At 36.6% G+C, this 15637-nt stretch overlaps 1 protein-coding gene across 1 annotated transcript in view; it reads right to left on the bottom strand.

Annotated features, from left to right (window-relative positions):
- MAN1A1 (mannosidase alpha class 1A member 1) overlaps positions 1-15637 on the bottom strand; it is a 173315-nt gene that overhangs the window by 98048 nt on the left and 59630 nt on the right. The window contains exon 5 of the mRNA XM_027551103.1: positions 11512-11592. Within this exon, the coding sequence (XP_027406904.1) occupies positions 11512-11592 (81 nt within the window). The remainder of the gene's footprint in view (positions 1-11511; positions 11593-15637) is intronic.

Here is a 15637-nt window from a genome sequence, read left to right as displayed (position 1 = left end):
TGTCATTCCAATCTGAGCTCCATTTCATGCTAAAGCAGTCCTTCTTGTCCCATCCATCTCTGTCACTCTTTATCCCATGATTGAATTGTATTTTCCTCATAGCACTTACTGTTATCTGACAGTATACTGTGAACTTGTTTCATATTTTATCTCACTAGAATGCACATTTCACGAGAACAGGGATTTCATCTAATTTGTGCATCACTGAATCCTCCAGATATAAGAACACACTTTGGCACATAATAGATGCTCAAAATTATCAGAGCTGGCACGTAGTATTTGCTGAATAAAGATGTGAATCAAAAGCAACTAAACATGTTAATAACTGCAAGCCTGACAAGATGAAAGAGCTTTAAAGTTCACTATATCTAATTCTTCAGAGTTAAACTCCAGGTTAATATTATTCCGGGCTTCCCTGGTAGCTCAGATGGTAACAAAAAGTCTAGTTATAAAACACTATATAGTATTATATAGTTATAAAGACTAGATAGCAGAAACTCAACACACATACTATGGTTGTTATTTGAATTAATAGTTAAATCTAAATTGAATAATATGTGTACTTTCTACCTGACCAGAGGAAGTTCATGAGACACAGTGGTTTAAAAAAAACAATATTTAATAATTTTAATACCAAGTGAGCTGTAAGAATTGAAACACAGAAGTTAGCAGCAATTTGTACATTAGAGTAATTGTGGTTATTATTATATCAAGAACTTAAATATGTTAAAATAATATTAAACAAATAAATGCATTAACCAAACGGAACTTAGAAGAAAAGGTGACAATCTCTTTTGCTTATCTGTTCTAACCCTAACTGTATACCTAATGTCATGAATGAAAAACAAAAGTGTTTATAACAAAGAGCCGTGAGAAAATTCTTGGGTTCTCTGCCCTATCATTAAATATCTTGGATTTCCTCATTTTGCAGGACCCTGGAATTAGTCATTATTTGTACTGCTCCAGAAGAATTGGATAACTCAAATTAAAATAAAGATCAATTATTAAGTTAAAAACAAACATTATCCTCAAGGCTTAGGTTCTCTTTATTAACAATGGAAAAGAATTTTCAGCTAAATTATAAGATGAACTTCCAAATGCAAAATTAATGGTGGTATATCCAGAGAAGGGCTTCTCAAGTGGTACTAGTGGTAAAGAACCCATCTGCCAAAGCAGGAGACATAAGAGATGTGGGTGTGATCCCTGGATTGGGATACATGAGCAGATCTCTCTAGGAGAAACACTTCATGATGTAGCAGAAATGGCTGCAGTTACTAGGATAGTTAACCCTAAAATCTGTCAATGAACTATCTTCTAAAATGTTTTAAAGAAAAAACTTTAAAGAAATACATAAAACTATACATCTGCATCATAAAGTGGTAACACAAGAAAGCTTTTTAAATGAAATCTTCAAAAGACTTACTTCACACTCACTTGCTATACACTGAATGTTTCCTCTCCTCCCAAAATTCAAATGTGCAATCCTAATCCCTAATGCGATGATAATTTGGAGATAGGTGGAGGCTTTTGGAGGTGGTTTATGTCTTGAGAATAGAGCCCCCTTGGATGAGATTAGTGCCTTTATAAAAGATACCCTAAAGAGCTCTCTCAACCTTTCTGCCATGTGAGGATGCATAGAGAAGACGGCCATCTATGAAACAAGAAGCTGGCCATCAGGAGACACCAAAATCTTCTGGCACCTCGATCTTGGATTTCCCAGCCATCATAACTATGAGAAATAAATGTTTCTTGTTTATAAGCCACCTAGTTTATGATAATCTACCATACCATTATAGCAGCATGAATAGACTAAAGGAAATTCAAAATGAATTCACATCATTACAATTAAATTTACTATAGTTATCACAGACAAAATTTCATCTAGTTATAGCTGAAAAGAAATAGCTTAGCATAGGTACATAGTTGCATTAAATCTAACTAGTTAATATGCATTTGTTTACATTTCTACTGCCAACTCCAATCATCTGTACTAACTTAAGGCTCTACAGTCATGAATGTTTATCCAACAACCATATACTTAAATTTCATACTGCATGAATATTCTTCTCCTTTTTGTTTAAGTAGTGACCTTTGTTCAGTACACATTTCCATATGGATTTATAAATATTATGTAAAGTGTTTATATCTTAGGAAATTTAAAAATAGGTTCACTGATGCTTGGAAGGTTTTTTTCTTTTTAAGACCAGTTATGTTTTTCAATTAAAATACATTGCACAGGAAGCCATGCAGATAGTTTCTGGCAAAATCTCCTTAGTCACTCATCCTTGTGATGTCATCCTGGATTATGACATCACTCAAAACTGCCCTATTTTTTACATCTCTTATTTATACATTCTACTGTACAGCCTTAACTTCCAGAATATCTAGTTATTTGCTAAATTACTGCTACTACTGCTATCCTACTTCAACAAAACAGGCAATTTAATCAGTCGATTTTCTATCACTCATCTGATTTTTTTCATACTGTCTTAGATTTGTTCTTGGACTTCATGGTCTATAATTTTAATACTCTTTTTTGGACAATACCATATAAAATCCATGCCCTTTTTGGTGTGTCTGTCTCATCCGTCTAGCAAAACTCAACAAAAACAAACCAGCTACCTTCTCCATGCTTGTATCTGAACTGCTGAGTACTGCTGGAGAAACAAGTATCATACACCTGAGACTGATGCCACCATGAAGTCATGGTCTCCCACCAAGATGCTGTCCAGAAGCTCTACCATGTTTCTCTAGTCAGCCCTCTCTAGGATGACAATTTCAAAGTATACAAAGTCATCTGAAATGTCTATTCTCTCCTCGTGAACCTCAGCAACACTCTGATAATTCTTCATACAGTTAACAGGGACCATTGGATAATAAATATTTCATATGTTTGCCACCAAATCTGCCAAGGCACTCACACATATGCCTATCTTCTCCTCTATTCTCTCATACTGCAATGGAGGTGGAAACACTCTATAAATTTGTCCTCTGAATCCTCCCCTCCCCTACCTTCTTAAAGATCTCTTCAATCAAAATCAATTTGGATTATATGTTATTACTCTACCAAAAGTACTTTCAGTAGAGTTATCCGTGACCTCTATATAGCTATGTCCAAAGCTACTTTTCAGTCCTTAGACATCCTGCCCTAGCAGCAACCTTTGACACAACTGAATATTTACTCATTTTTCAAATATTACTTTCCCTTTGCTTCTGTGATAATCACATTTTATCGGTTTTCCTCTTACTTCTGGGATTACAACTTCCAACTTCTTAGTTCCTTTTCTAGCTCCTTTCTCTCACTAATGCCTACATGTTTAGGCTATCTCTTTTCAATCTATATATATTCTTAGCAGCCCCATTCCCTTCTATCCATTCAATTATCATTTAGCTGTTGATGACTCATAAGTCTGGGCTTCCCAGGGGGTGCAGCGGTAAAGAACCCGCTTGCTGATGCAGGAGATGCAGGAGAAGTGGGTTTGTTCCCTGGGTCAGGAAGATCCCCTGGAGTAGGAAATGGCAACCTACTCCAGTATTCTTACCTGGAAAATTCCATCCATGGTCAGAGGAGCCTGGAGGGTTACAGTCCTAGGGTCGCAGAGTCAGACATGACTGAGCACCCATGCATGACTCATAAGTTCAAGCCTAGAGCCTATTTCTAGCTCCTATGTTTGAGATCCCTAATGTCTGGCTGCTACTTGGTATCCTAAAGCTAGACTGTCCAACTTTGAAAGCCAGCTCTGCTATTTTGTATGCCCTTGGGTAAGTTACTCAACTCTCAGTGCTCTGTTTCTTCCTATATAAAATGAGGATAAAAACAATATCCACTCTTACTTTATAGGGCTCTTATAACATCTGGATTAATATTTGTCAGCAGAGACTACTTCCCTTGTTCACTGTTTCTGCAGCACCAAGTGCAGTGCCTCAAAGTAGGTATTCAATAGCATATGCTGATTCACTCAATACATGAACTCAACAGATGGTAAATTATCCCAATTCTCAGGAATTTTCTACCAGTCCCATTAAATTTAAAATTCTTTGCTATAGCTGCCTCATGATACCTTTCTAAAGGACATCATAGTAATTTCAAAAGAAAAAACATACACAGAAATATTCCTGGAAAAATATAGCATTTGTTTAAATCACACACATATATACACATACAAATTGAGTATTAGAAATCCATGTCAATATAATTCAGGCAATAAAAATGATACGAAGCACTGGTTTTAACAGGTATTGTAAATTATGAAATGATTCAACATAAATCTAAATGTAAACATATTACCTCATTTTTACATTAGGTTTTACAAAACAAGAAGTACCTGGCCTTATGAAACACTTTAACTGAAGAGAATAGTGGCTGGACGAAAAACATCAGGTCCACAAAGAGGGCTCAACACAGCAGGTGATGCCAAAGAGCAACGACCAGCTCACCCACCAGACAACTCAGGGCTGGTGACAGGTGCTTCTGTTCTATAAAGTACTTTACGTCTGTTTCTCAACTTTGCTGTTTGAAATTTGGAAAGTTAGACAAGTCTAGAATGATGTTTCTTAGAGAAACAGAATTTTTGCAGACATGTGCTAGAAGAGTAGCCTTTTACTTGAAAAGTTAGTGAAGATATGTATTCCTATCCCACGATGATTCCTATTCCTATCCCTATCTCTACTTATTACCCTAGGGCCACAGGATAGAAGTCTTTTCCTTGTGGTGCAGGCTAATTCCAGTTTGGGAACCCTTCAAAAAGGTCTCCTCCTCACAAATTCCTGTCTTCTTCTTCTCCTGGCAGTTGGGAAGGCTACACAGTTTAACCCAAGTCAGTGGCCACTGGGGCTGTCATTAACACGATTTACTCCAGGCAGGCAGAGGAACCAGAGATCAAATTGCCAACATTCGCTGCATCATTGAAAAAGCAAGAGAGTTCCAGAAAAACATCTATTTCTGCTTTATTGACTATGCCAAAGCCTTTGACTGTGTGGATCACAATCAACTGTGGAAAATTCTGAAAGAGATGGGCATACCAGACCACCTGACCTGCCTCTTGAGAAACCTATATGCAGGTCAGGAAGCAACAGTTAGAACTAGACATGGAACAACAGACTGGTTCCAAATAGGAAAAGGAGTACGTCAAGGCTGTATATTGTCACCCTGCTTATTTAACTTATATGCAGAGTACATCATGAGAAATGCTGGGCTGGAAGAAGCACAAGCTGGAATCAAGATTGCTGGGAGAAATATCAATAACCTCAGATATGCAGACAACACCACCCTTATGGCAGGAAACTGAAGAGGAACTAAAAAGCCTCTTGATGAAAGTGAGAGAGGAGAGTGAAAAAGTTGGCTTAAAGCTCAACATTCAGAAAACGAAGATGATGGCATCTGGTCCCATCACTTCATGGCAAATAGATGGGGAAACAGTGGAAACAGTGTCAGACTATTTTGGGGGGCTCCAAAATCACTGCAGATGGTGATTGCAGCCATGAAATTAAAAGATGCTTACTCCTTGGAAAGAAAGTTATGACCAACATAGATAGTATATTAAAGCAGATATTACTTTGCCAACAAAGGTCCATCTAGTCAAGGCTATGGTTTTTCCAGTGGTCATGTATGGATATGAGAGTTGGACTGTGAAGAAAGCTGAGTGCCGAAGAATTGATGAACTGTGGTGTTGGAGAAGACTCTTGAGAGTCCCTTGGACTGCAAGGAGATCCAACCAGTCTATCCTAACGAGACCAGTCCTGGGTGTTCACTGGAAGGACTGATGCTGAGGCTGGAACTCCAATACTTTGGCCACCTCATGCGGGGAGCTGACTCACTGGAAAAGACCCTGATGCTGGGAGGGATTGGGGGCAGGAGGAGAAGGGGACAACAGAGGATGAGATGGCTGGATGGCATCACTGACTCGATGGACGTGGGTCTCAGTGAACTCCGGGAGATGGTGATGGACAGGGAGGCCTGGCGTGCTGCGATTCACGGGGTCGCAGATTTGGACACAACTAAGCGACTGAATGACTGAACTGAACTGATGTGGTGGTAACACTGCATTCCCTCCCCCAACCCTTTAAGTTACAGTGACCAAGTGACTTGCTTTGGTCAATGAGAAGAGAGCTGAAGTAACAGGTGTTTTCCCAACAGCTGCATTAAAAGACAGTGTGTGGTTTTCTAGGTTTTCTTTTGCTACCTCCCCACCCTCCAACACCCTGACTCCTGTCTTGGCAAATGCAAATGACTCAGATGGCAGCTGGTCCATCTGTGTCTGGGCTCCAGGGGGAGGTTGACGAGAAGCAGAGTCGTGGGCAGACCATGTGGCATGCACCGGACAGAAAGTGGGTACAGCATATTCTTGTAAACCACTAGGATTTTTGAGGCTGTTATTGTATCATTCTAGTCTCTTCTAACTGATGTGAATTTGCAGCCCTATTTCATAAAGAAACAAGGTAATTTTCTGAGTTTCCCTCTCCTTTAGGTGCCAAGCCCTCTTGTTTGGTCTATCATCTTTATCAATCAGATGCAAATCTATACCAGCTTCGGGCATTTATATATTAGCCATGTATAAGTTTTGGAGCTGAAATTATTGGCACTCTGTGGAACTGCTTTCATGAATTACTGAGATAAAGTTCTCATAGCTAATAAAACTTCTGTGCTTTCAAAAACAATCATAAATACAGGATAGAGCTTTGTACAGAGTGAGACATATAGCAAACCCGAGTTAAGCAGTAGGGATGATTTCTATAACTCAATGCAGTACAAAAAAAGTAGTATTTTCATTTGACTAAAGTGTACATTATTTTAGAATCAATTCCACGTACTCCTAGATCCTTTTTAAAGTATAAAATAAACTTTCAATCTTAATAAAATATTCAACATGAAACGATTTAACTCATTAACCATGGAAACAATGACACATTTAAGCAAAATTACTGTCATCTAATATTATTTTGCTAAGTTAAACATTTTTAAATGAAAATATTACTTATTTAGTTTATCATACTTCTTTATTTTATAAAAGTTTCAATAGTAAATTAATATTTAAAGTATATGTAAGGAACATCACTAAATAAACTCTACAAAATTGATGTCTAGCCCCTGAGGCCACCCCAAATGCCTGAATCCTATTATGAGGAAAAGAAAATAAATTTTTCTACCACTATATTCACATTCTCAATCTTATTTCCCTCCTCCCCACTCCACAATCCTTCCCCCTTCTTTTAGGTTTACCCCCTTGATATTTTTAAAATTAGTGTTATTAGCTACTTCTCTTTTTCAGGAAGTTCTTTAGCAGTCTTTCCTACTGGTATGTCTGGAGCAGTGGATTTCTTTTGGTTAATTTGGTAAAACATTCTTTTGCTGCCTTCAAAATGAAGGCTATCTGAGTAAACCGATCTAATGTAAAAATCCATTATACGTGTTTCCCCAGTCTTGGAGCAGATGCCCTTGTTTCTTTTATTCACTGGAAGCTCATTCAATCTTTTTAGCTTTGATGAGTTGACTTTTTGTTTTTCTACTTCACATACTTAAACCATGTTAACTGAATGTTTCCTCTGAGAACAAAATACCTGGTCAGTACTAAATGTTCTCTCTCAATTTATAGTTTTTCAAATCAGGAAAAGCTTTCCTAAGTATTTTATTAAATTATCAGTTTCCACAGAGCTTGTATGTTTCCTCTGATCCTCTTACCCACCATAGTGAAATTATGTCCTTTTTTTTTTTAAACTCCCATTTTTTCTTCATACCCTTCCAACAGAGCCTGAATTTCCGGTTTAGAAATTATCTATATTTGGTCTTCATGGGATACAGAATTCAAGCCACATGGAAGACTCCTATCATATCCTCCCTTTCATTTCCCAAGAGCCTCACGGGGCCACATTAACTAAAACAGACAACTGACCTTTCTGATAGGGCTTTGCATCTTGACAAGGGTAGAGAAAATCAGTGATATTTATTATTCCTAGGATGTCCCAGAGTGATTGTTCAACTATAAAGATCCTCTCTGGCACCTTGAGAGTGTTAGGTTCAATTTGTTCTTCAGCCTTTTTCTACATGTCTGTGACACGACTGTATCCCATTAAATTAATTTTCTGCTCAACACAACCATCGATTTCTGTGGTAAAAGAAACAATAATATTTGATATAGTCATATGTGTTATTTTCTACATGTATCATTGTCTCTTGAAATGCCTTATTTTGCATTTGCCGATTTTCAGTGTCACTTTTGCTTTGTTACTCTTAATCAACATTTCCCAAAATTTGTTCTGGGAAACAATGTTTGTAACTCAGTGTTAGCAGATGTTACATTAAAAAAAAAAGAGTTTGTAGTTAAGTAAGTATGGGAAACACAAAGATAAATAAAATTAGTTTCTTTTTCTGTGACTTTGAATTTCTAAGAAAAAATATAGGATGTAGTTTTTCCTAATTTATTTTTAGAACGTACACAGATACAGATTTATTCTGCCATATCTAAGGTGATCTGTAGAATGTAATTTGGGGAATGGTATTGCAGAGGTTGCTATTTACTATCTTCAATACAGACTTTAGTTTCCCTCAAACTTGTAATAATACAGCAATGCTATCTCTTTTATTTTTAATACAATTTAGTGTTTGGTATTCATCTTATTCTTATCCCATTGGTTTGTACTTTTTGTGGTTATCTGTATTTCTTACATAGACTCTGGAAATCCTGTGACTTGGTTTTAAAAAAAATATTACAACATATTTTAACTGAGCTAGGGCATTTTAAGTTTTGAAAATGTATTTCATGTGTCTATTGTTCTTTTGGTAGGTTTAGAAATTCATTGACATTCTTCATTATTGCTCAGTGTTTCTAACTATAATTTTCCTGAGGTATGTAACCCAAAGCAGTGGTTCCTCTTCTGTTTTTGCAGCATAAATTTAAAAATCTTGAGCTTATATCAATGTAGGCCTATATACTTCTGAAGGTGATTTATAAGATGCTCTCAGAACACGCCTGAACCTCAGCGATGAAATGAGAATGTTAAATTATGGTGATTTAGCAGTCCCTCTATGAGATAATTTAGGAAGATGAATTTTCCTAGACTATCTTAGTAATACCTTGATCTACATAAAAGTGTGTAGCACAGAACTTTATTAACAATCAAAAACCAACTAATTCATAATGTGGCCATGTTGATGTTCTTTCTATTAAATGAATGCCTAATTTTTCATTTTGATATGGAGACAAATAGATCAAGCTCAGACTTATGGTAAATAATTTTTCCTTGATCCTATTCCTGTTATTGGTCAAATGAAAGGTAACTATCAGTGATGAGGTAACTGGTAGGAAAAAACAGGAGATAATGGTAAAACAGTCTAATACTAATTGTTTCTCATCTGGCAATCTCACTTTAAAGAATAAATATATTTATTGGTGATTATAGCTACATTATTCAAACTATAGGAATACTGAAAACAACCCAACTGTTCAACATTTAGGGAACAGTTAGCAAAAACGGTGGTGAGAAGATGAATCTTTAAGAACTAAAATTAAAAATATATTCTATATAAACACAAAAGTATATAAGAAAGGAAGTTAAGCTAAGTTAATTTTTATCATAAAATTAAAATACAGAAAATATAGATAAAATTAATACAATGTTTGCACATGGATAAGGACAAAGCATATATACTAAAAGAATAATTATTTTCAATGGAAGTGTTCTTTATGGTCTTTTGTTTACTACAGTTAGCTAAGCATAGAATTTTAAAATACTCTTACAAGGTCTTAGACAAATGATTTTATCCAGGCAAACTGTATCTGTGGGTATTATATTTTTATCAGTAAATAAATATGTCTCTAATAAGAATACTCATATATAGAAACAAACACATAAACTTAAGACACTGTTATGGGTGAAAAAGTACCCCAATTTATATGATAAATATTTAGAAGAAATACATAACTGCTTCTCTTTGCATGTTCTATTACCCTATCTGAGTCCAGATACAATGAAGTAGTCCTATTTCCTCCAAATTGTCTCACCCTCACAGAAATGATGACGAGAGTTAAAACCAAGTATGCCACATCAAAAGTAATGAGAATATGCAGACACTGGGTACGCAAAGACACAAATGCTAAAAGCAGAAATTTGTTCAGTAAAAAACCAGTAGCTAATTTTAAGTAGGAGTTTTTAAAATTATGGATTCCCTTGATTAGTGTTTAGAACATCCTAAACCAAAATGAACAACTGAAGTTATTTGGGACTGGAAAAAGGGAAGAAGAGGGATAACGAAGAACAGGATTTAACACAAAGAGGACACATTAAAAGGAATATAGAAGCCATCTATATACTTTGAAAACCTCTATGGTAGAATAAAATCTAAAGTGAAAGACAAGCTGTTTTGCTATTAGTAGGAAAGTACCTGAGAGACAGAAACAAAGGAACGCAGCCTTTCTCATTAAACGTTTATTGCTCTGCTTAAGCTTGTTTGAAGGAGCACAGAAACACATGGACCAGTATGCTAGGTCAGATCCACTCTTGCCCCAGCCAGACTGCTGAGACTAACACAAATCTGATTGATATGCAAATGAAATATGTGACTGTTTTTCCTTGATGTCAGCTTCTAACACTGTTGACATTAAAAGTGAGGTCCACTAATAACTCTTAGTGGACACTTAGGTTGTTATTCATAAAGTTGCCCAAAGCCTTTTGAGGAAATAGCATCTATGCTCTTCATGAGCATGATACAAAAATCTCTTCTTAATCTACTGATAAAAAGCAGCTAAAAATGAAAAATTTCTTCTTTGCCCTGAGCAGCAGATAATTAATGAAGCCTAACTTAGGAAGAGCTGCAAAACACTTTACAAGGACTTACTGGCCTACAGGACTTCTAACTGGGAAGCAGAATATCTCACTCATTTTCTTAAATACTAGTTTTTATATCTCACTTGCCAAGCTTTCTTTATTTCAATTTTTTTTTTTTTTATTAAGCTAACATTATACTAACATGTCTGATGGCTCAGTGGGTAAAGAATCTGCCTGAAATGCAGGAGGCATAGGAGACAGGGGTTCAATCCCTAGGCTGGGAAGATCGAAGGAAACGGCAATCCACTCCAGCATTCTTGCCTGGAGGATCCCATGGACAGAGGAGCCTGGGAGGCTACAGTTCATGGGGTCACAAAGAGTCAGACACGACTCAGTGACAGGGATATATACTAACGTTAAAATAATTTTTAAAGAAAGAAATCCACAAGCTTGCCACTCCACTAAACCTTATGACTTTGTCCATAGGCATATATAATTTGTAGTTTTAATCACACGATACGTAACCTAATAGAGCCAGGCTTTTTTACAGGCACTGTTTAACATTTTTCGACATGCATGTTCTGCTGAACTTTCCCAGTGTGCTCACTTAATTAGTATATGATAAAAGAGTTCAGTATATGCTAGAGGCCAATCAAAATGTGAAAATTTAATGGATACCACAAAAGCCATACAGAAAATATGATATTAAGACACTCATAATTCCCATTTATAAGCCACTTTCCATCTTACCTCTGCTCCAGACAGATAGTAGGCTGAGATTAGTCCACCAACAAAGCGTATATTTACTTCAAAAACAGAAACTTCAGCATTCTGTAGGAAACAGAATAAAGGATGTTCATATGTAAATGGTAGGATATAATCGAGAAAAATATCAGCATGAAAAGTGCATGAAATATTTAAATTTTCTTCAATCTTACATGCTTGCTCAGAGAAATTTATACACAAGAGGAAAAGCTTTGTCTTTTAACTGTGTCAAATATATGTAAATATTATAGATAATTTTGACTCTTAAAATAACAATTATAAAAATATTTATAAAATGAAGTTATTTCCTCTCTCTATTCAGCAGAGGTTCAGTTCAATCGCTCAGTCATGTCCAGCTCTTTGTGACCCCATGGAGTGCAGCACACCAGGCCTCCCTGTCCATCAACAACTCCCGGAGTTTACCCAAACTCATGTCCATTGAGTCAGTGATGCCATCCAACCATCTCATCCTCTGTCGTCCCCTTCTCTTCCTGCCTTCAATCTTTCCCAGCATCAGGGTCTTTTCAAAGGAGTCAGCTCTTTGCATCAGGTGGCAAAGTACTGGAGCTTCAGCTTCAACATCAGTCCTTTCAATGAACATCCAGAACTGATCTCCTTTAGGATGGACTGGTTGGATTCCCTTGTAGTCCAAGGGAGTCTCAAGAATGTTCTCCAACACCACAGTTCAAAAGCATCAATTCTTTGACGCTCAGCTTTCTTTACAGTCCAACTCTCACATCCATACATGACTACTAGAAAAACCATAGTCTTGACTAGACAGACTTTTGTTGGCAAAGTAATGTCTCTGCTGTCTAGGTTGGTCATAACTTTCCTTCCAAGGAGCAAGTGTCTTTTAATTTCATGGCTGCAGCCACCATCTGCAGTGATTTTGGAGCCCTCTAAAATAAAGTCAGCCACTGTTTCCACTGTTTCCCCATCTATTTGCCATAAAGTGATGGGTGCAGATATCATGATCTTAGTTTTCTGAATGCTGGGCTTTAAGCCAACTTTTTCACTCTCCTCTTTTACCTTCATCAAGAGGCTCTTTAGTAGAGGTTATAATACTCAATATTCTCTGTGCAGATGTGACAGGCTCAGGATATTCTATTATTCTGTTCTGTGTTCTTTTATTTTATTCATTTGCCTGTTTGGCCATAAGGGCTCTTTATACATTGGCTGGTAGTTCAACATCATTCTATAACTCTTCCTGCATCAGGATCTGAACTTGGAGCGGCTTGGGTTCTAATGCTGAATCTCAAATATACTGCTTTTGGTCTGGGATGGTCATATTTCTTTGAGAATAAGTTTCATCTCTAAGTAGAGGATTATATGTTGGACTTCCCAGGTGACTCAGTGGTAAAGAATAGTTCTGCCAGTGCAGGAGACGCAGGAGATGTGGGTTCGATCCCTGGATTGGAATGATGCCCTCGAGTAGGAAACGGCAACCCATTCCAGTATTCTTGCATGGAAAATCCCATGGACAGAGGAGCCTGGTGGGCTACAGTCCATAAGGTTGCAAAGAGTCAGACACAACTGAGTGACTGAGCAATAATATATGTTGAACCTTTTTAAATTAGCTCTTATATACACCAATAATAGCTTGCTTCTATTACTATTTACAAAGTACTATATCCTGCATTATAGTCATATAGTCTCTTTATATGACTAAGTCTTTTAATCCTCATACCAACTGTATGAAATAACTGCTATTCTTTTGTCCCTTTTACAAATGGAGAAACAAAATTATAGTGGTTATTGTGACTATTTTAAGGTCAGACAACTAGTATGTGGTTGAATCAGGATTTAAACTTGAGTACTCTGATTTGTGGTCTAGGGCTCTGTTTTCCTCATTCCTGTCACCTCACGTGATAATGCATCAGGTATCTTTGTTAATGGTCATATAATTCTGGCATATAGTTGGTAAATATCGCCAATAATCGTTTCATAATATTTGACTATTACATTCTATTATAGACAATTTAGCACAGCTAACCTACAATAGAAGTTAGATACACTTTGTTATCGAACCAAACTTTGGGTCTGCTTGCCCACACAACAAAGCCAATCTACTGATACTGGATTGCAGGGAAGGAAAGTACAGTGTTTACTGCACAATACTAATGAGAACAAGGGCAGCTCATGCTCAAAAGACCTGAACTCTCGATGGCTCTGAGGGAAGGGGTTTTAAAGGCAGTGTGACGGGGGGGGGGGGGGGGGGGACTGTAGGGTGCATGATCAGCTCATGCACCATTCTCAGGATTGGACGGCATCAAGGTAAAATTTCAAGCATCATCAATATTCTGGTTTCAACTAGACTAGGGTCTATGTGCTTACAGTCAGCAGTTTTCATCTGGGGTGGGTCTGTTTCCTGTAAAAATAACACAGGAATGTGTGCCAGGCCTTTACCTATATCTTTCAGGGAACTGGGAGTTCAGTGATTATGCTATGTGGCAGATTTATAATCTAAATTGCTACCAGGTTCCAGGCCCAATAGCTATTTTTTGTTTCTACATTTTCACATTTCCTAATCATTAACTCTTGAGCCAGCCTTTTGAGACTCAAGAGAGGCCTGGAAGACTAAAGCAAAAGTCTTTTGCTTCAAAGGATAGGGACACAGGGGCTTGTGTATTGTTTAAACTCCAAGCTTTTGTTAGCTTCTTTTCATGGTCATTGGGCCTACGTGATAATTGTTCACTTTTGCCTAACATCAAATCATTCACTGAAATCACAGAGGCTAATAGCAAACTAATATATGGAGTCAATGCCCAGCAGATGAGCTTAGTCACAATTTTTGGAGAAATTATTTCCTTTAACAAACATTTATTAAGCAACTACTATGTGCCAGGCACTGTCCTAGGTTCTAGGGACACAGCAATGAAATCTCAGGTCCTCAACTTATGGAGTCTACATTTTAGTGGGAGTCTACATTTTCAGGAAAAAAAGAATATGTATTTTCATTTAATTTCCACATGTTCTCTCTAAAAAGGTGTAAGGATCTCACAAATTAAAGCTAAGTAATTGCATAAGTTACAACTTTGTTTTTTTCTTGCAAAAGGAAGATCATGAAAATTACTTATAAGAGACAATAACTAGGTTAGAGTTAGGAAAAATCATCATAATATATGACTCTCTGGTGAGTTCATTTAGTTGTATTCCCTAATTTCTAATATGTACCTAATACCTAATTTGATTAGAGAACTTTACATAGTAATAGTTTATCTGTGATGTGTATCACTCTGAATGAGTATCATACAAATATTGGTAGAAGCTTTAATATTCCACAAAATTACTGATAGGGAAAAAGGAAGGAAATTATTAATTTATTTTTGCTCACACAGCCATACTTCTTATGTCTAAAGGTAATGTCTAATAATAAAATCTAATAAATAAAACCCTCAAATCTTATCACTCTCAATTTGTACTTGTGGTTTTAGTTTTTAAACCTAAGAATAGTCCTCCACATTTCTGCCTATTGAAGCATGTTGATTTTATATTCTTATTCTAGCTTTGGGTTCATTTGCTATACATTCTCTTTTCCTCCTTTGAAAACTTTGGATAACTGGGACTTTTCTATAAATATCTGATAAAAATTATTGCAAAGTAGAGGACTGAGCCATGTCAAACATCATCATAAATATATCTTCAGCAAGACATCAGTCACTTACAGGTTACAGCTGTTCAACCAGTTATTGATCCAGCAATGTGTTCTTAGAACCTAAATTCTATTTATCTTCCTCTGTCCGAAGATATTGAGAGATGGTTTTGCAAAGTGCCCTGCTCAAGGTCAGTGCTTTGTCTTTTGAATTTCTCAGATCTAATAGTTTGGTGAGCCCATCCAAGAAGCAAATCTGGCTTGTTAGTGAATCCATGCAGGTTCCTAGTTCCTTGTGTTCCTGTCATTGAAGATCTCATTCAGGAATGTCAAATCACCATTAGTCATACACAATAGTCATCATATTTACCTTCTTTTGAAAGCCAAAACTACATTTGAATTCCCAATATATAATTTTTTATCCTTTTTTCCCCCCAAAGTTAAATCCAACTTATGTGAAGCCTAAGTTTGAGAGCTTTTAACATTTGGGGTTATACTATGTTTTAGGTAAGAAGACTG

Source organism: Bos indicus x Bos taurus, chromosome 9, assembly GCF_003369695.1.
Source record: "Bos indicus x Bos taurus breed Angus x Brahman F1 hybrid chromosome 9, Bos_hybrid_MaternalHap_v2.0, whole genome shotgun sequence".
Classification (NCBI taxonomy): Eukaryota; Metazoa; Chordata; class Mammalia; order Artiodactyla; family Bovidae; genus Bos; species Bos indicus x Bos taurus.
Note: the sequence above shows the minus strand (reverse complement) of the source record. Positions and strands in the feature narration are given on the sequence as shown.